The following is a 21,251-nucleotide window of genomic DNA, read 5'->3' as shown; positions in this document are numbered from 1 at the left end:
TCTTATATGCACCAAGTTAATGTGTCTATTTGTGAGTGACACATAGATTGTCACCAGATTTCCAATTTCCCACTGGGCAGGAAGTCTGGATATTCTAGAAAGCTATTCCTTTACCTGGTAGGAAAGTTCCTTTACTCTTCTCTCATGTTTCCGCAAACCTTTAACAGCCTCAGCATTGCGTTTCTGTTCATTTTCAACTTCTCCTTCAAGCTCACGTACCTGCAACCGAGAAAGATACCGACAGGTCAGTCTTGGAGGATATTAAGGAGCTCAGGACCCTACTGAAGGTACTACGTGGATGTCCCCAGCCCCAGGACAAGGATAGGAGTCACTATGAAGGAAGAGAGATGCATAGGGGAAGTACCCTTTTTCCCTTCCCAGATTTGGAGAGATTGAGATACCCACTCTGGCCTCCAGTTTCTGGATCTGCTTCTTCCCGCCCTTCAGGGCCAGCTGCTCAGCCTCATCCAGACGGTGCTGCAGGTCCTTCACCGTCTGCTCCAGGTTCTTCTTCATCCGCTCCAGGTGGGCGCTGGTGTCCTGCTCCTTCTTCAGCTCCTCGGCCATCATGGCCGCCTAATTAGCATATAAGTAAAGAAAAATAAGGAAACCTGGTAATGGTAGGTAGCAAATGTGTGTCCGTAAAACAAATGCTCATCTCACATCAGTGATGGCCTTCTTGGCCTTCTCTTCTGCATTGCGTGATTCCTGAATGACTTCTTCCACTTCACTCTGGAGTTGTGAAACATCACTTTCTAATTTCTTCTTGGTGTTGATCAGGCTGGTGTTCTGTAAAAATAGTGAGAATTAGCAAGCTTTACAGTTTTCACTCTTGGGATTTTATAAATGTCTTACTTGTTGGCTCATGCAAGGGACTAATAGCAACATTTCAATAAACTTTAAATATTTGTTCAGTGCAAAATAATTATTTACAAGATTGGAGCTCCCCCCTGCTTCCACCATTGCCCAAGGTCCACCTGATTTATGCATAAGGAGTTCTGAGATTTAAGAATGTAAGTTAAGTGCTCTCTCAGTTATATTTCCACTGGACATCACTCATACTGTACCATAAAAGGTTGGAAATATTAGAAAAGAATATATTATTTTTGTGAATGTGGTACTGGGAGTTGGAAGGAATCTATTCTCTGTGAACTTTCATGCTTTGGTTCCTTGGGGAATGCTGGATTACTCTTACAAAAACATTTTCTTAAAATCTCAATCCCTGGTTCTCAAAGGGAAGCACTACTTACTCCCTTCATGTGTACTTGGAAATATTTGGTTGTCAAAATGACTAAGGGGTGCTACTGCATTTACTGTCTGGGCAAGTCAGGGATACTAAACATCCTGCAAGGCACAGAGACAGTAAACAAAACAAGCTAAATGCTGACGTGCCCCTGATGAGAAATGATGCAAGGAACATTTCCACATATTGGAGTCAACAGATATCTTTGTTCATGATTAGTCCACATTATGGTTTTCAAAATAAAGAACCAAACCTTATTTTTAAATAAATGTAATGCCCTCTTTTTGGAGGGTAGAAAATCTAAAAATTACAAATAGGAACACACATATAAAATATTTGTAACACTGCACACCAAGATAACTGCAGTTAATATTTTAGTTATATTGCCCATCCATAATATATACATATACATATATTCCAAAAACATGTATACACACTTTAACAGCTGATAGCTCAATTGATTTTCTTTTCTTTTCTTTTGAGCCAGACTAAGCTTTGAACAAAGGAAATTCATCCTAAAATGTTACTAGAAGTTTGAAGACACAGTTGAAATTCAAACACTGCCTTTATAATTATGCAAAGTGTATATACATTTTTTGAATACACACTTTAACAGTTGATAACTTGCTTAATTTTCACTCCTCTTCAGGTTTAACTGATTTGAAATAATGTGCGAAGCAGGACTAAACTTCAAACAAAGAAAATTTGTCCACTAGACTTTTTTATGGGGATACATAAAAGATAGTTTGCAGTACAAAACCAGCAACAGTTGACGAATTGAGGGCACACAAATACCGAATGAAATGTTCTTAATGTTTATGATTCCATTGATTCGCATTATCAGCAGTGACTGTACCAAAACTGTCATCAGTTTGAAAGCAGGCATTGACAAAAAAATTATTCATTTCTATAGATTCTTTTAAACTGTGAAAATGAACTGTATGTTAGTAAACTCTTTATAATCATTCAAAGTGTGTATACATTTTTTGGGACACCATATTTTATAAAAATGGAGTAATTTCACGCTATAATTCTGATTCATCACTTAACAATACGCCTGTATTTGTTTGATGTGAGGGTTTCACCTGGGTGTGCAGGAGCTGGACACGCTCACTGGCATCCAGCAGCTCCTGTTCTGCGATTTTCCTGCCCCTCTCCGTCTGCTCCAGAGATGCCCGCAGCTCCTCCACCTCAGCCTGCAGCAGGTTGGCTCTGCGCTCAACCATGGCCAGCTGCTCCTTCAGGTCCTCCTGGCCCCGGAGAGCATCATCCAGGTGTAGCTGGGTGTCCTGTTAAGTAAAAAAAGGCCTTAAACACTCTGAAGAGGATATGGATATCCTTGGAGATGAACTGGGAGAATGTATTGGTACCAGGAACAGGAAATGACAGGCCTGTCATTTGAAAGCAAGAATATGGTGATGTCACTAACTCACAGAAGAAAGACTTATCAGGAGACAGATTCCTGTTCCATTTATGACATTAATTATTTTTTTCATGTGCAAGTCCTGCTGTCTATAATTTATGGAACATTTTCCATATGCTCTACACAGTACTTGATATCTGTTGTCTCCTTTGATTCTCACAATAACAGGTTCTGAAGGGTTAAATAACTTGCCTAAAATCAGGCACCTAGTAAAACTAGAACTCAGTCTCAGGCCATTTGGTGCCAGTCTTACACTTGCTTTCATATCATAACATTTCTTTAAAAATACTCTATGTGCATTTAATTTAGTGGCCTCCATACTATGAGCTATATAATTTGTTAAAAGAAAAAAAAAAAGGATGGTTTAACAAGAAGGTTTCTTGAGGAATGGAAGACCAGTAACTTGCTTGACTTATCTGAACTGTTAAATGTGGACTCATTTACCTTCAGGATCCCTTGGGTGTTCCTGTAGTTCCTCAAGCTCTCTGCAGCCAAACGGTTGGCATGGTTCAGCTGGATTTCCATCTCATTGAGATCTCCCTCCATCTTCTTTTTGACTCTCAGAGCATCATTCCTGCTCCTAATCTCAGCATCTAGCATGCTTTGCATCGACTCCACTACTCTAACGTGGTTTCTCTTGAGCTGGTCAATTTCCTCATCCTTTTCAGCAATTTTCCTGTCAATTTCAGACTTGACTTGGTTCAACTCTAGCTGGATGCGTAGGATCTTTCCCTCTTCATGTTCAAGAGATGCCTTAACAAAACAGTGATCGATTAGTAATGGAAAATAACTTGAATACTTGGAATATATTTCTTGTGAGACAAACTCTAATTAATATCAGTTTATGTAATTTTACAAAGTACAATACAATAGTTCCAGGATCCTGTTAGGTAAATAATTCTTTTGTTTATTCAGTCCTGGATTACACAGGGCAGCTCTGTAATAAAGGTGCTTTTAGTAAAGTATAAAGTACTATACAACCTAGTAATATGTAAATATGTACCTCTGCTTCCTCTAAGGCAGCCTGAATGTCACATTTCTCTTGTTCCACTTGCTTCTTTATTTTCTCCAATTCATGGATTTGCTTCCCACCCTCAGCAATCTGCTCAGTGAGGTCAGAAATCTCCTCTGTGGTGAACAGGCAAGAGAGAAGTGGTGAGCTGATGGCAACATGGAAAGGTCCAGTCAGGCTATGTTGGGTAGGGAAATTCAAGAGAACTCACGCTGCAAGTTCTTATTCTCTCTCTTTAGTGTTTCAAGTTGATCCAGGGATTCCTCGTAGGCATTCTTGATCTTGAACAGCTCAGTGCTGAGAGAACGGGACTCCTTCTGGGAGGCCTCAAATTCAGCCTGAGTTTCCTCCTGCTTCTGTTTCCATTCTGATAAGATCTGAAAAGCAGTAAATAAATCATCAGCCAATGTCAGGAGAAAGGAAGACCAAGTAAGCATTGATAAAGGTTAAGCAGGCTGGGCCACCTTGTCAAAGTTCCTCTGCTTCTTGTCCAGGGCTGCGCAGGCAGCATTAGATCTCTCCACATCAAGCATGAGGTCCTCCACTTCATTCTGGAGCCGCTGCTTCGTCTTCTCAAGGGAGGCACACTTGGCGTTCACGGCTTCTACGTGTTCCTCAGCTTCCTGCAGACGCTGGGCCAGCTTCTTCCTGAAAAGTTAGCCAGGCATTTAAGGACTGTGCAAGCGATAACCTCCTTGGCCTCCTTTCACAGTCCTGTTTCCATGGCAAATAACATGGTTTTCAAAACTGGTAGCCAGAACTACTTTCTAGATCAGTGGTTCTCAACCTTTGTTATGGGGTGGGGCAACAACATTAGTAACAAAGAAACAGAATTTCCAGAGGATGAGGCCCAGAAATCAGGATTTTAAAAAGATTCCCAGGTGATTCTAATGTGCAGCCAAGGTTGAGAACCACTGTTCTAGATTGATAAATGGTGATTCAAATCCTTGGTAAGCTGTTGAATTCTTAGAGACTGCTCTTAGTGCCAGGACTTCTGATTGAGTGTGATTGTGGAGAATGTGTGGCCAGGACAATTTTATCAATTGATTTATATATCTTAATCTTATTCCAAAAAGTATTTGAGCTGACTAGATATTTTATTGGACAAGAATATACTGAGCATATTAATTTTTTTACCTCAAAGTTTCCATTTTATTTTATGTACTTTTTCTCTCAAGAAAACATAGCCAGTTTCTTCTAATCAAAGTTGAACAATCTCACCAGAGAAAGAAATTGATGGATAAATCAGGACAATTCATGCAGTTTAAATAAAGGCAGGCTCCCCCCCCCCCCCCCGTCTAAATCACCTACATTTTAATTTCCTAATTGTGTGCCACCTACGCATCCTTAAGTTTCAGACAAGTCGTTAGCCTTGATGCCCAAGATCTACTTGAAGGTCCCCTTTTGTCTGTACACAGACTAACTCTTCACTCGATTCAGACCAATTCTGGACATTACGTATTGTGGGATGGCCTCTAACATGAGTTTTAAGAGCCATCTCTTTCTACTGCAATGCTTACGGTGGGCTCTGGAATCAGAATATCTGGTTCTAGTCCCAGCTGCACCATTTATTAATCATATGCCCTTGGATTAGTTAGTTAACCTCTCACAGCTTCAATTTCCTCATCTCGAATGGGATAAGAATAATAATGTTGCTATGAAAACTAAATGAGCTAATGTATTTATAGTATTTGACCATAGCATGCACTCAGTAAATGTTAGCTTCTGCTATGTTGTGTTTCCATTGTCATCAGTGTCCTCACAACTGCTTCTGGGAGTTGCTGAGTTGGGCAACTCCTCCCCGAGAATTCACTGTACATACTTAGCCTCCTCCAGCTCCTCTGTGCGCTGGATGGCATCTGTCTCGTACTTGGTCCTCCACTGGGCAACCTCGCTGTTGGCCTTGGACAGCGCCCTCTGCAGCTCAGCTTTGCCTTCCTGCTCCTCCTCATACTGTTCCCGCAGCAGGTCACAGTCGTGGCGGGAGGACTGCAGGGCGTGGGCCAGGGCGTTCTTGGCCTGCAGAAATATGAGTCAGTGACTTAAATTCATTTATTCAGTGATATTTAATTTACACATTCGGAGTAGAACCTAACTGGACATGTGTAGATATGATTAGCCAAGAAGATCTTAGGTAAAACTCACTTTAGTTTCTTCTTCTAGCTGACGTTTCATGTCTTCAATCTGCTGACTAGATGCTTGTTTGCTCCTTGAAAGCTGAGAGACTAAAGCATCTTTCTCATCTAATTGTCGAGAATATTCACCTAAGAGTAATGTAAGTAAAGGGATTTGTTAATGGTGTTAAAAATTGGCCTAATGCTTTTATATTTATATTTGTACATATCAAATATATACTCCTAGGTATTGTAGAACTGGAGTTTAAAGGGCAGAGTTGCCACAGGAGTGTAACAAGTAAACTTGCTTGCTGATTCTTGCTTATTTTTTTCTTTCTGACCTGCTCAGCAAATTCTGATAGTTTGCTTAGTCCACTCTAAAATGGGCCGAAACCGGTTTGGCTCAGTGGATAGAGCGTCGGCTTGCGGACTGAAAGGTCCCAGGTTTGATTCCGGTCAAGGGCATGTGCCTGGGTTGCGGGCACATCCCCAGTGGGAGATGTGCAGGAGGCAGCTGATCGATGTTTCTCTCTCATCGATGTTTCTAACCCTCTGTCTCTCTCCCTTCCTCTCTGTAAAAAATCAATAAAATATAAAAAAAAAAATAAAATGGAAGTATTGCTATTTATTAAGAACCCCTGGAATCGCTTTTATCTAGTGCAAAGTTTCAGGATTCAGAGAAAGGTCTTTACCTGATTCCGTCTGCAGGCGCGCTCTCTGAGCCGTCAGGTCATTGATCAGCCGCTGCTGCTCTTCCTCCTTAGTCTTCAGTTCACTCAGTTGATCTTCCAGTGTGCGGCACATCTTTTCAAGGTTTCCCTATGGTACATGTGGCAGTGACGGATGAGACATTGCATGCAATAAAGTAAGTTAAAACTTGATTCTTATAATATTTTTCCAGTGAATAAATTCATGTTGTGTGAGTAGAAGGTTATGGCACCAACAATGTGGAACATGCTGGGGTTCAAGCATGATGAGTGCACAGTGTCCCTAAAGAGGTCATTGTTGGAGCCCATTCATCTATCCCAAGACTGATATTAAAGTAGATTTTGAAATAATCTTAACAGGTCAAATCCAGCATTTTAAAAATGAAATAGAATGGAATATATTAGAATAGAAAATATTAGATTAGTGCTATAAACTTCTTGCAAACAATGTTTAATGACAAGAAACAATGGGTGTTCTAGTAGGTTATTAATTAACATCATTTAGAGATAGTATTGGGTACCTTGGCTTTGGAAATGGCCTCTGAGTTACTGCTAAGGTCATCGATCTCCATCTTCAGCTCACTCTTCTCCTTCTCCAGCTTCTGCTTGACCCTCTGCAGGTTGTCTATCTGCTCCCCAAGTTCAGCCACACTGTCCGCGTGCTTCTTCCTCAGGGTGGCTGCTGTGGCTTCGTGCTGCAGGGTGGCCTCCTCCAGGTCCCTGCGCATTTTCTGGAACTCAGCCTCCCGCTTCTTGTTCATCTCAACCTGGGCTGAGGTTGCCCCACCAGCTTCCTCCAGCCGCTCGCTGATCTCCTCCAGTTCCCGGGAGAGGTCGGAGCGCTGCTTCTCTGCTTTGGCCCTAGAGGCCCGCTCTGCCTCGATTTCCTCCTCCAGCTCCTCAGTGCGGGCCTGGGAGTGACACAAGGACATTAACATACATTAATCTCAATTTCAGGTTTTTTTTGGGGGGGGAGGGTACAGAATAAAGGAGGTGAGATGACTCACCTGCAACTCTTTGATCTTTTTCTGGAGTTGAATTTCTACTGCTTGCTCATCTTCAATTTTGCTTAGCAGATTGCTGATTTCAAATTCTTTCCTTAAGAAAGAAGAAGAAGACATATTACGACCCATATGAATTTAATGATGATATCACATAGAGGTTTTTTCTGGAGTTCCTACTTTTTAAGCTTTTCATCAAGTTGCTGTTTGTCATTTTCTGTATCCATTGTGGATTCTTGGGCCAATTTTAGATCACCCTCCAGTTTCCTCTTTGCTCTTTCTAGATCCATTCGAAGTTTCTTTTCTTGCTCCAGAGACCCTTCAAGCTAATGAGAAAGTAAAATTTGTTAAAAATTGAAAGTATATTAAAAATCTTTCAAATGTTTATTAAAAATACACTGACATCATCCACTTGCTGCTCTAGCTTGGTTTTAGCTTTGGTCAGGGTGTTGACTTTGTCCTCCTCTGCCTGCAGGTCATCCAGCGTCTGCTGGTGGGCTTCTTGGAGGGCCTTCTTCTCCTTGGTCAGCTTAGCTATGGTTTCATCCAGTCCTGCCATCTCTTCTGTGAGGTTTTTCACCTAGAAGGTCAAGGGAGAGATTGTCTCTACTATAAAGCAGCTAATTGGATGGTAGAACCTCTATAGCAGTGGTTCTCAACCTTCTGGCCCTTTAAATACAGTCTTCGTGTTGTGACCCAACCATAAAATTATTTTCGTTGCTACTTCATATCTGTAATGTTGCTACTGTTATGAATCATAATGTAAATATCTGACATGCAGGATGGTCTTAGGCGACCCCTGTGAAAGGGTCGTTTGACCACCAAAGGGGTGGTGACCCACAGGTTGAGAACCGCTGTTCTATAGGGTATAGCAGAATATGTCTCATACCTTGTTCTCTGTGGCATGCTTCTCCTTTTCAACCTTGGCCAGTGTCAGCTCAAGGTCATCGATGTCTTTCTTCAGTTCAGAACATTCGTCCTCCAGTTTCCTCTTCTTGGCCGTCAGCTCAGCATTGATCTCTTCCTCATCCTCGGCTCTCTCGGTCACCTCTTTGATTTTGGCCTCCAGCTGGATTTTGTTTTTAATCAGTTGCTCACACCTTTCCTCTGCATCAGCTAAGCTGTCTGCTTCCTGTGGGGATTCAGTGAGATACTTAAGAGAACTTGTTACTTATTTGGAACTTGTTCTTTGCACAAAATAGTAGTGTTCACTGCATTTTGATGAATTTTTCAGTATGAATATAAATTAAACTTAATTGAATATTATTACATGTCCTGGAGAAATGCAGCTAATTAGAAGTAAGACTATAGATTTAGAAGCAAATTAGTCTGCAAATGAGTGGACTGAAGAAATGGGCTATTTTAGAAAGCAGTGTGTAGAAGAGTGGAAGCACCAAAGGAAGCTTGGGTTCTTGTCCCACATTTGCCTGCATATGTGTGATCTTTATTGCTTTACTCCTCTTACGTTCAGTTATATTATACTAGGGGCCCGGTGCATGGATTCCTGCACCAGTGGGGTTCCTTGGCCTGGCCTGCACCCTCTCACAATCCAGGACCCTTTGGGGGATGTCAGATAGCCGGTTTGGGCCCAATCCCTGCAGGCCCAATCCAGACAGGAGGGAGCCCGATCCTGTGTGTTGAGCATCTGCCCCCTGGTGGTCAGTGTGTGTCATAGCGACCGGTCGACCGGTCATTGGTTGTTCGGTTGCTTAGGCATATATATATATGTAATAAGGGGGATTAGGAGAAATGAATGTTAAGAGCATTTCAGCTGTAATAGTCAAAGATTTCTGACTTAGTCAAATTGTTTAGTTTTGTTTTTGAGAATTGCCTACTCACTTCAAGCAACTAGTTAGTAGACTGAATTTTAAAAAGAAAAGAAAAAGACCTATGTTAGGCCTACGAATACATTTCCATGAAGCATTCTTATGCACTCAAAACCTTGATAGTCCATAACATTGCTATAATTATCCAAAAATTTCATCTCCATTTTAAGAGTTACCTTAGCCTCAAAATAAATTTTAGAATATATAAGAAGATATAATTTTAAAAACTCATATAGCTCAATGACATTTTTATAAGTTACTAAAGGACTCAAATGAAAATCAGTTAAGCCACTAATTTATTAGATTACACTGGCCTGGGGAATTTCTTCTTTTTTCAGTGTTTGTTTTATTTATCTTAAGTTTTAAATGCTTAAATCAGGGGTGGGGAATCTGCCAAGGGCCATTTGGTTATTTCTAACATCATTCATGGGCCATAGTAAAAAAATTATCAACTTAAAAATTAGCCTGCTATAATTGGTTAAACTTTTAATTAACTCACCCTTAAATGACTTGGCAAGACCTGACCAAATGATTTTGCAGGCATTCTAGGATGTTCTCCACCTCTGGCTTAAATGGATGATAATGGGGATTTCCCAGGGTTCCTTTGCATCTATTTTTAACAGTGATACACTCAATAAATAATCACTGACTGATGATAATACCTCTCAAAGAGGTTAAGATAAAGAGACTGATCCTATGCTTTTGGGAAACTATAACTCTCATATAAGTAAAGTTATGAGAAGGAAAAGTTGAAAATAGCTTAAAAATTTTAGGAAAACTATTATTTTCACAAGTTTCTTCATGACATCCTTGGGCTTGTTGGATCAAGTAAAATTGTGTTCAGCCAGAGTGTAGGTGCCAAACCTACCCCCACTCTGGTTATAGCTACTTCCTGAATTAATAAACAGAAACTTTAAGAACTCGGCATCTGTAAAGGAAGAATTGTAGAGGGCACTTCCCTCTACCTTAGACCCTGGTTGTGTAGGTCAAGTACCCAGATAAATTCATTGAGCTAAATCTTGGGAAGGGAAGGGAGCTGAGGAAAATAGATACAAAGAGGAATAAGAATACTGTGTTTCTTGAATTTAAATACAGTCTCTACACTTGCATTTAGAAAATAGAGCTATATTTTAAGGCTGGGATAAAGCAGGCAAGGCAAACGGATAAAATGAAATTTGGGGGCTTGCCTTTAAACTACTTTCTTCATGTGAAATTTGTGACATGTAAATGCATTCTTCGATCTTTTCTTTTTTATTTGTAATTTGGAAAATTGCGCCTTTCTCATAGGAATATTGTAAGTTAAATGAAATACTAAAGGGCAAGTTGAGATTTTCTTTTTCAAGAAAAGGTCATTTGTAAATCCAAAGTATGTGTGAATTCCAGAAAAGCTTCAGTGACATGGTACGTTCAGAATACGGAGTACTCACAGATTGAACCTGGAGTTGCAGGTCATTCTTCTCTTTTAAGAGAGTGACCATCTTTTCCTCCAGCTCCTTCCTCTTTGCCTCCGACTTGGCCAGTTCATCCTTGATCTTCTGGAACTCCTCCTTCATGGTGGCCATCTCCTTCTCGGTCTCCGCACTCTTGAGGAGGGGCTTGATCTTGAAGAAGAGCTTCATCCAGGGCCAGTGCTTGACGTTCATGAAGGCGCGGACGTTGTACTGGATGCAGAAAAGGGCTTCTCTGAAATGACACGGAAATATCAGTGTAGACTGATCTATTAGAGACAATGCTATTATTTTTTATATGCAAACTCCCCTTTTAAGGACCCTCCACATATAAATGATATGTCAACTTCTGTATACGTTATATGCAGGCTTTACACATGTGTGTGCATGTGTGGGCACATCTTCACACTCACACAATAATCCTCAGCATAACTGCTTTGCTAATATGTGCTGATTATATTTAACAATTCTGCATTTTCAAGTTCCTACCAAACAAGCAAAGAAGCTGACTTTAGAGAGGAAATACTTTACATGAATATGTACCACTTTAAGATCATCGGAGATACTACAATAATAGTGATTTGGGAGCGGATGTGGCAATTGTAAATTGATTGAGCTGCTTGTCTATTGGCATATGGATGTGAACTATGAAATGGCATAGGTTGCTTTCTGAATTGCCCCACCTAAGTTGAGCTTATGATCTATCATGTCTTCCTTGAAGCCTCTCCTCTTATTTAACTCACCACTGAATTATTCACTCTATAAATTTCTTTTGTTAGCTTCTTCAGATAACATACTGTCTTTTCTCAAATTCTTTGAAATGCTTCATTGTTACTTGCTCATTATATTTTTAATATCTTTAGGGCATTTAGCACAGATTGAGCTCCAAAATTTCTTTTATTTAAATAAAATTGTAAAATAGTAGTAAAAGATGCCCTTTCTGCAAACTGTAGCAATAGACTTGCAGATTTGACTACCCTGTAACAACGTGTATGTTTTCTCAAGCTTCCTGAAATGGAAATTCTATTTTTCTAGGTCTGATTTATAAGAACCATAACTTTGAGAAGGCAGATACTATGACACAAATCATAATGTAGACAGACACATGTAAATAACTTGGGAACACATAATGCAGACCTAAATAAGTACTTAAGGAACAAAATGAATGCAGAATGTGTGTGTGAGGACAGGGAATGCAGTATTGCTGTGTAGATAGAACTGGGTGAGGTTAATTAGTGAAAGGAGTAATGGAAGTTTTGAATTCATAAGTAGATAAATTAGGATGAGGAGAGAGGGCTTATGCAAACCTGGAAATAGGAGATAATCAGATTGTTTAGACTGGCTGGAAAGGCTGTGTGGTTGGAAATGATAGATGAGGTGGGGAATAGAGAGGGCTTGACAGCCATGCAAGATAACTTGGATTTGATGTCGCACACCACGGGGAAACCCAGACTGAAATGTGACATGATGAAAATAGTGCTTACTGCACATTAGTCCTGCAGTTGTATGTGAGGTGGATGGGAAGGGACAAATTGGAGGGAGAAGAGAAGTTTTGGAGGGAATCCAAGTTTGAGAGGAGCAGCAAAAGCTGATGAGTTGTAGGGGTGAACTGGGTGAAAAGCACATAGCCACAAAATGAAAGAGTTACTGAGTGATGAAGGCTGATTGATAGTCCCGAAGGGACCTTACAATTCGGATAGTCAGCATAGTTACCTCCTTTGTAACATCTTCTGATATTCTACCCTCATTAGGAATCCCCTACAGACAGCTTGAGTTCTTGTTATAATCTGGGCCAATTTGTCATCTCTCATTTCTTCCAGAAGACCCAGGAGGCCAGCTTTGAAGAAAACCTTTGAAGAAAAAGGGGGAGTCACACAGCATCCCCCATAGGACAGCAGACACAGAGATGGCAGAAGGTACTTGGATCAGGTGTAAATAAATGACAGCTATACCTTTGTATGTCCAAATTTATATTGGGTGTGATCAATGTCAATGGACCCTAGAAGTTTCTCAGAAGCCTTCTTGCTGTCAATGAACTGTCCGTCTGGAATAGCACTTGCATTTAAGACTTTGTATCTGTTCAATCAAACAAAGAAAGGTGTGATCATATGTGAAAATCAAATTACACCAAAAAGAAACATCAATAAAAATCTCAGAGAAAGAGTGAAAAAATAATAGAAAATCCAGCTGTTCTTTAAATTTAGATAGTGAAACAATATAATTTTTCCACTGTCTAATGCATGTCCCATTCCTATTTTTAAGAAACGTCACCTCTTCTAACTTGTTATTCTGTCCTCCCACCCCAAGACTATCTTATTTGGCTTCTTAATTTTATAATATTTACTAAGCAGGATACATGAAATACAGTGAACAGAGGACAATAATTAAATGAGTACATATTCATGGCATTCAGTGAAGTACAACAAAAAGAGACTAGCCTTTGTTTAAAGTCCCCATATAAGATTCTGCTTGGGAATCCCTTCCTGCAGATTCTGATGCCTTCCAGCACACCATTGCACCTCAGCTGGTGCAGGACAAGATCATGCTCCATGGCCCCTAAAAGGATATCAGAGCACTTAATACTGGGCACTGAATTTTTGAAGTTGTGCCTGTTTGATTATTTCATGCTCTTATATCTTACCAGGAGTTTTGGTTTCATTGGGAATGATACACCGTACGAAGTGAGGGTGTGTGCTCCTCAGATTGGTCATCAATTTATTTAAATTTTCCTAGAAAGCCAGATAGAAGAGACTTGATGAGAAAGTTCTATTTCAGATTTCTGTTTTGTAATTATATGGAACTAATCTTTGTATGCTCTTACCTATTAGGTATAAGTCTGTGAGGCTTCCATTGCTCTGTATTTTGTTTATTTTTAAAATCTTTATTGTTGATAGTATCACATATATCCCCTTTGCTCTGTATTTTAAAGACATCAAGATTCTAGTCTGCTAAATAACCAAAACGCCAAAATACTGGGAAGAAATGTAGCTCTCCAAGATATTAATTTCTAACACTTAGGATCTATCCTATAAACAAACTGAAAATTCAGTAGCCTTGATGCACAGGAAGTTCTCAACTGGGAATCAAGACAAAAGAATATGGCTTTGCTCTGACAATGAGCTGCTTGATTCTACAAAGTCTTTTTTGTCTCTCTGGACTTCATCTGGAAATAATTGAGAGTACCTCTAAGATCTCTTTCTTCTCTCTCAGGGCTAATAATTTTCATAATAGTGGTTTACAGTGGTAACCTAGGTTAGCAATTGTTCCAACTTTTGCCATTTTTTCCTTGAGTTTGTTATTCCCTGGAACGTGTAACATCTTTTTTTGTGTGTATTTTCTTTGAGGAGTCTAAAATCATGAGACTATATAACCTTGTGTGGGTGGATCTTAGGTACATACTGAAAATGATCCACAGTCTGGAGTGTAGCAGAGAAGTTATTCCAAAAATAGAGCAATTGGTTATGATAGATGATAGTGTTTTACTCAACTATAGAAAACTCACATGTAAACATTTCTCAGTATTTCTTATGTATATTCTTTGAGAGAAGGCAGAGTTGCCCCCTCCCCATTTCATTAAACTAAATATATATATGTATATATTTATATTTATATTTATTTATATTTATATTTATATTTATATTTATATTTATATTTATATATATAAAAGCCAAGTGACTGGAACTACCAGAACGACCAAAGACCGGTCGCTATGACGCACACTGCGGCCAGCCATCTGGCCTGATCAGGAGTGGGGTCAGTCAGCCAACCTCCTAGGCTCCTTCCCCCTCTAGCCTGGCCCCGATCAGGGCTCAGGGCGGGCTGGCCGGACCCCACCCATGCACGAATTTGTGCACCAGGCCTCTAGTTAGGAAATAAAAGTAATGCGTTTCTAATCTTGAAAACATGTACAAGGATAAGTTGATGAAACAATAGTTTATTGTGTGAGATAATGCAGATTGGTATTGAGAAAGAAAAAGAATAGGGCAGTATTCCTGTTTAGGTCATAGTTAGATCTGTATTTTAGTTATAAAAGAATTCTAACAAAGTAGCCATTAAACCAGACATTTAATTCAATTCCCTTTAGAAGAATCTGTTTTCAAGCCACTTAAGAAAGTCACATTATCTATAGTAAAATTATTATTGTTATTTTAATATAAAGAGACAGTTTCTGACTTAATCATCCATCTAAATCACTAGGCTTGGCTTTAGGTTATTTTCATCTAGTACAAAAAACTAAGTCTACAAACAGGTGTTTTGGTGGAAGGATGTTTCTAAGGCCTTTTTGGCATTCCTGAATACAATGGGTAAAGCTCCGACCCTTCAAAAGTATTGCTTTGGCTATGCCCTGACAAGAGTGAATGTTTGAGGTGATTTTTATTAACATTCCATTCCCTCCTAATTTATTCTGAAGCCTATAATTATGTTAATTCATAGAAACTTAATAGGTTTTCTGAATTAAATTTGTACTTTACCCTAAAAAGAGCTGAGACAGTCTGGAAAGAAGAGCCTTTCTTCTTAGTACCTTTCTTTGCACCAGTGTCTGAGGTAAAAAGAAAACCCATCAATTAAAGTAGAATCCCAGAGGCTGGAATGGTATGTGAACATGCTGTGGGAATGGGTTGAAGTTAGATTAAGAGCACAGAAAGTACCTGCTTCTGTTCCAGCGTATGTGGAAAAGAGGCTGGCCAGAGTCTTCATTGAAGACTTCTGGTACAGCCCGACCACGGTCTCATTCAGGGGGTCCTTGTTCTTGTCAAGCCAGCCGGCAATGTTGTAGTCCACGGTGCCCGCGTAGTGGATCAGAGAAAAGTGGGCCTCAGCCTTGCCTTTGACAACCTTGGGCTTCTGGAAGTTGGCCGACTTTCCCAGGTGCTGGTCATACAGCTTGTTCTTGAAGGAGGCGTCTGTGGCCTTGGGGAACATGCACTCCTCTTCCAGGATGGAGAAGATGCCTAGTGGCTGAATTCAGAAGAGTAGACATTGGTGTCAACCTGTCTTCTTTCAAAAGATACAGTGGCTTATGGTCATTTCCCAATTAATTATATTTATAAAGTAAAACAGAGTCATAGCTGAAGTCCTTTTGTTATTGCTAGAATGACCTTTCCACCCTTTTTTTTACATTCAGTCCACAGTATCATTTTTTTCACTTTAAATTTTTTTACAGTTGACATACAATGTTATATTAGTTTCAGGTGTACAACCCAGTGATTAGGCATTATGTAGTTTACTAAGTGATCATCCCAATAAATCTAGTACGCATCTGACACCATACATAGTTGTTATAATATTATTGACTATATTCTCTATGCTGTACTTTATATCTCATGACTATTCTGTAACAATCAATTTGTACTTCTTAATCCCTTAATCTTTTCACCCATCCCCCAATCCCACTTTCCATCTGGCAACTATCAAAATGTTCTCTGTCTCTTGAGCCTGTTTCTGTGCTGCCTGTTCATTTATTTTGTTTTTTTTAGATTTAATTAATGATAGATATGTATTTTCTGCCATTTATTATTCATATTTTTATCTCTTTTCTTCTTCTTAAAGAAGAGCCTTTAACATTTCATGTTATACTGGTTTGGTGGAGATGAACTCCTTAGCTTTTTCTTGTCTGGGAAGCTCTTTATATGTTCTTCAATTCTAAATGATAGCTTTGTTGGATAGAGTGATCTTGGTTGTAGGTCCTTGCTTTTCTCAGTTTGACTATTTATTTATGTATTTTTTGATTAATACATAATTTAAAAAATCCTCACCCAAGGATATGTTTTTATTGATCTTAGAGAAAGGAAGGGAGACAGAACATGAGAGAGAGAAACATTGATGTGAGAATCATTGACCAATTGCCTCCCAAACAAGCCCTGACTGGAAATCAAACCTGAAACCTAGCCCAACTGGTGTGGCTCAGTGGTTGAGTGTTGACCTATGAACCCCCAAATCATGGTTTGATTCCCTGTCAAGGCACATGCCCAGATTGTGGGCTCGGTCCCCATTAGGGGGCATGCAGGAGGCAGCTGATGAAGGATTCTCATTATTGATGCTTCTATCCCTCTCTCACTCCCCCTTCCTTTCTCTGAAATCAATAAAAATATATGGAAAACAAAACAAAACAAAACAAAACAAAAATACCCCACAAACCCAAAACCTAGGTATGTGCCCTGACTGGGAATGGAACCAACAACCTTTTAGTGTACTATATGATGCTTCAACTAACTGAGAAACCCTGGCCAGGGCCAGTTTGAATATTTCTTGCTATTCTCTTCTGGCCTGCAAAGTTTCTGCTGACAGTCTTATAAGAGTTCTCTTGTAGGTAACTAACTACTTTTCTCTTTCTGCTTTTAAGATTCTTTCCTTGTCTTTAACCTTTTGCATTTTAATTATGGTGTATCTTGGTATGGGCCTCTTTAGATTCAACTTGTTTGGGACTCTCTGTGCTTTCTGGACTTGTCTGTGTATTTCATTCAACAGGTTAGGAAAGTTTACCATCATTAGTTCTTCACAAAGGTTTTCAATTTTTTACTCTCTCTCTCTCTCCTCCTTGTGGCACCCTCATGATGCAAATGTTGATGATACACTTGAGGTTGTCCCAAAGATTCCTTATACTACCCTCATTTTTTGAATTCTTTTCCTTTTTGCACAGCATGATTTTTACTAAAAGAAGAGCTGGATCCAAACTCCAAATGTCAGCACAGCATGGGGAGTGAACTGCTAAAAGGCTCTATACTGATTATACTTGTTTCCTATTGAATGAATTAACCTATTCACAAAGTTTCGTTTTGCTATGAAAAGTACTTAGAATGATGGTTACTTTATATGCAATAATTAAATACTATAAATAAACCAAACCTTATGTAAGACATTTTGTGTATTTAATCTCCTTAAAGATAGATTATGAAAAAGCATAAGCACTTTGATTTCTTGACTTCAAAACAGATTAACTTTCATATAAGCTCTAGCTGTGTTGCTTGTGCATTAATTTTAATTTAGGAAAAAGACTTATTTTTATTGGATCATGATGGAGATGGATTTAGAACTAATGAGGCAGTTCCTCTAGTGAAGCAGACCATATCAATAAAGTCTTCAGTGCTGCCTTAAAATTAGATTTGAATCAGTGTTAGAAGAAAAACTGGTTGGAACAAAATGAAACTAAGCACTGTGGTACCCTCGTACGTAAAAGTTGAAAAGAAAAAGTTATTTCTAAATAGTAATTTTCTAATTTGTATTACAATTTAAGATTAATGTAATACCTTTTAGAGTTGCTTAAGATACTTGGAAAAGCTATCCTTACAGTTCAGCCTTTAGAAGTCAAACAGACCTTCTCGATGAGCTCAATGCAGGCAGCCAGGTCCATCCCAAAGTCAATGAACGTCCACTCGATGCCTTCCTTCTTGTACTCCTCCTGCTCCAGCACGAACATGTGGTGGTTGAAAAACTGTTGCAGTTTCTCGTTGGTGAAGTTGATGCACAGCTGTTCCAGGCTGTTATACTGCAAAAACAAAATTTTCAACATTAAATGGATTTTATCGTAGTAAAATTCATTATTGAAAAAATATTTTATTGAAGAACATGTAGAAGATATTAATGAAATAAAAATTAAATGAATTGTTGGTTCTTCAAAAATCCCAAGGAAAAATGATTATTTTTGACATGAACTCTTTCCATGAATTCTGAACATTAGTTAAAAACATACATATCAGTCATACAGCAAGAATTCTGATAGAATCTACCGCCTTCTACCTCTAAGATTTCATGGGCAATATTATTTATTAAAAGTACAACCACGATTCTGTGAGTTACGGTTCAGATTTAAGGATGAAAGTAATGTATTAGAAACACTTCACTTCTTTTACCACCCTCATTCTCCAATTCAAGATAAAGCTCACATTTTCACTTTTGAGTGTCACGTTATTAAGGAAAGTTTATCTAATTTCTGTTCTATTCATTTAAAAAATTTAGCAAATCCTCCTTGTCAGGTCTGTGAAAGTAGGGACCTGATATGGTATAGTAGTAATTGGAGATCTGAATCTTTGTTACAATTTACATCTTCATTTTATAGACAGTGAAGCTGATGCCCCAGGGGGGAAATGGTATGTGCCACATGAACTTGCCTCTACCTGTAGGCCCTTTCTCATTGATGGGCGATGCCTTGATGGACCAAATGCTTCAGAGCTGGGTTCCTGTCCTGGTTTTGCCTTATGTGGCTGGAGGATCTTTAGCATGTGTTTTGATTTTCCTGATCTCCATTTCTCCACATGTTATTTGCAGTAATACTAATTACTCCTTGGTGAGTTGTTTTGAAGGTTAAATCTTATTATAAGTGCCAGAAATACATTTTCTCAATGAACGTTAGTTATCATTATTATTACATTCTGGTACCTCTTAGATATTTTGGAGGTAACTCTAGGAGCAGTGTTAGAGAAAGCAGTGCAGAAACTACAAATGCAAATGAATAATGATAATACATAGTACATATATCAAGTCCAAATTACCATCTTCCCACTTTTTATTAAAATGAAGATAACTCACATCAAAGATCTCAAAGCCAGCGATGTCCAAGACCCCGATGAAGTACTGCCTGGGCTGCTTGGTGTCCAGCTGCTGGTTGATGCGGGTGACCATCCACAGGAACATCTTCTCGTAGACGGCTTTGGCCAGAGCACCCACGGAGTTGTACACCTTCATGGACAGAGTAATGTTTTTGATGATGTTAAAGGCATTATTAAAGGAGTAATGTTTGCTGGCACTATTCAAAGACCAGGAATGTGTATGATTCTTTGGGGTTGTGCACTTACCTGCTGTACAGTCTGGCCTTTGGTGACATACTCATTGCCGACCTTGACCCTGGGGTAGCAGAGGGCTTTGAGCAGGTCAGCAGAGTTCAGATTCTGGAGATAGGCTGCCTTGTCAGCAACTTCAGAGATACAATTAGAGAAATGTTGTGTAATGGCAGATACTCTCTTTAATCCAATCTTTCTATTTTTCTCCAATCCATTTTTTTTATTATTTAAGTAAAACCTTTAAATAATTCTATAGAACAGTGTTTCTCAACCTTCTGGCCCTTTAAATACAGTTCCTCATGTTGTGACCCAACCATAAAATTATTTTTGTTGCTACTTCATCACTGTAATGTTGCTACTGTTATGAATCGTAATGTAAATATCTGATATGCAGGATGGTCTTAGGTGACCCCTGTGAAAGGGTCGTTCGACCGCCAAAGGGGTCGCAACCCACGGGTTGAGAACCGCTGCTATAGAAGGTCAGATGAGGCTCTCTGTACATTAGAGAATGTGCTTGCTAATAAGTGATCAATCAGTTACACTGGTCTTTTGTAATTTATTGCAAGCAGCTTTTGAGAAACTCACCCACAATAAACATATGTTCAGTGTTAATGGAAGTATTTTATGTAAGATACAAGCCACAGTCTCTTTTCTTAAGAGACATTAGGTGTAGTTGGAGGGATAAGATAAATACATCTTAATATTTCCTGTTAGGGATGGGCAAAAGAATATTTGGACCCTTATCTTAGTTTTGCTCCTCCCAATTTCATCTCATTGGATCAGTTTCTTTATCTGAAAATGTGGGAAATAAATTTCACTACAGAATCTCTAAAATTCTGTCAATGACTATACTGTAAATGCCACATGTCATGTACAGAAGTAATTGCTGAAAAGCTTAGGAGGTGGAGAGAGAATGCCAAGCTAGGAGGTCAGGAAGGGCTTCAAGGAGCAGATAACCAGCTTCGGTGGTAGGTCCTATATGTTCCATGTTCTTTCTGTGCATGGAGTTCACTGTTTTCCTTTCTCAGTTTCTTTTTATCTTGTTTTCTGCCTAGACTGTCTATAGGTTAATATATAGTCAACATACACGCATGCAGATGTCTAGAAACATCCTTCATCCTCAGCTGTGGCTGGTTAGATCCTGTATTACCAGCTACCAGGTTTATCTAGCTAGTGCTGAAAGAGTCCACTAGGTCAAGTTATCTTCTATACCTACCCGCCACTGCCAAGGCAAACCAGGAGCACTATTGCATCTCATTCTCTTTCTAATGATCAGCCCTCCTCCCCTCTCCCCCTCCCCACCCCCGGTTGTAATTTTCTTACATATAAGTGGCTTATTAGGGTTCATTTTAACTTATTTGGGCTGGATAGAAATGATGGCGATACGGAGATGTGAGGAAGGAACGCGGGTGAGGAAAGCATGCAATGTATAAATGTGTGTGTACCCTTCAGAAGTCATACTAAAAAGGAGATTTGAGTTTAGAATAAGCTTTTTTTTCTTGCTTTTTCCTCTAATTTGAACCCAGATGGAGCTTCATGTTGTACCTTCAGTGCCGTCTGGCTCAGCTTGCTCCTCACGCTGCTTTTGCTTGAATTTCATGTTCCCATAGTGCATTACTGCCCCTGTGAGCTTATAGATGGACACTTTCTCTTCAGGAGTAAAGCCCAGGATGTCAATGGCACTCTACCAGGAGAAATGA

At 39.3% G+C, this 21,251-nt stretch overlaps 1 protein-coding gene across 1 annotated transcript in view; it reads right to left on the bottom strand.

Annotated features, from left to right (window-relative positions):
- LOC132218017 (myosin-8) overlaps positions 1 to 21,251 on the bottom strand; it is a 31,471-nt gene that overhangs the window by 1,958 nt on the left and 8,262 nt on the right. The window contains exons 11-37 of the mRNA XM_059668634.1: positions 21,097 to 21,235; positions 19,567 to 19,685; positions 19,301 to 19,450; positions 18,090 to 18,260; positions 15,424 to 15,733; positions 15,247 to 15,314; positions 13,416 to 13,503; positions 13,213 to 13,330; positions 12,727 to 12,850; positions 12,488 to 12,624; positions 10,754 to 11,009; positions 8,390 to 8,632; positions 7,904 to 8,080; positions 7,681 to 7,826; positions 7,507 to 7,597; positions 7,021 to 7,410; positions 6,485 to 6,611; positions 5,824 to 5,942; positions 5,501 to 5,697; positions 4,143 to 4,326; positions 3,890 to 4,055; positions 3,670 to 3,794; positions 3,111 to 3,419; positions 2,329 to 2,532; positions 664 to 789; positions 406 to 576; positions 115 to 219 (exon numbers count right to left, since the gene is read on the bottom strand). Coding sequence (XP_059524617.1) covers positions 115 to 219; positions 406 to 576; positions 664 to 789; positions 2,329 to 2,532; positions 3,111 to 3,419; positions 3,670 to 3,794; positions 3,890 to 4,055; positions 4,143 to 4,326; positions 5,501 to 5,697; positions 5,824 to 5,942; positions 6,485 to 6,611; positions 7,021 to 7,410; positions 7,507 to 7,597; positions 7,681 to 7,826; positions 7,904 to 8,080; positions 8,390 to 8,632; positions 10,754 to 11,009; positions 12,488 to 12,624; positions 12,727 to 12,850; positions 13,213 to 13,330; positions 13,416 to 13,503; positions 15,247 to 15,314; positions 15,424 to 15,733; positions 18,090 to 18,260; positions 19,301 to 19,450; positions 19,567 to 19,685; positions 21,097 to 21,235 — 4,560 coding nt within the window. The remainder of the gene's footprint in view (positions 1 to 114; positions 220 to 405; positions 577 to 663; positions 790 to 2,328; positions 2,533 to 3,110; positions 3,420 to 3,669; positions 3,795 to 3,889; positions 4,056 to 4,142; positions 4,327 to 5,500; positions 5,698 to 5,823; positions 5,943 to 6,484; positions 6,612 to 7,020; positions 7,411 to 7,506; positions 7,598 to 7,680; positions 7,827 to 7,903; positions 8,081 to 8,389; positions 8,633 to 10,753; positions 11,010 to 12,487; positions 12,625 to 12,726; positions 12,851 to 13,212; positions 13,331 to 13,415; positions 13,504 to 15,246; positions 15,315 to 15,423; positions 15,734 to 18,089; positions 18,261 to 19,300; positions 19,451 to 19,566; positions 19,686 to 21,096; positions 21,236 to 21,251) is intronic.

The sequence above is a fragment of the Myotis daubentonii genome, chromosome 16 (genome assembly GCF_963259705.1).
Source record: "Myotis daubentonii chromosome 16, mMyoDau2.1, whole genome shotgun sequence".
NCBI lineage: Eukaryota > Metazoa > Chordata > Mammalia > Chiroptera > Vespertilionidae > Myotis > Myotis daubentonii.
Note: the sequence above shows the minus strand (reverse complement) of the source record. Positions and strands in the feature narration are given on the sequence as shown.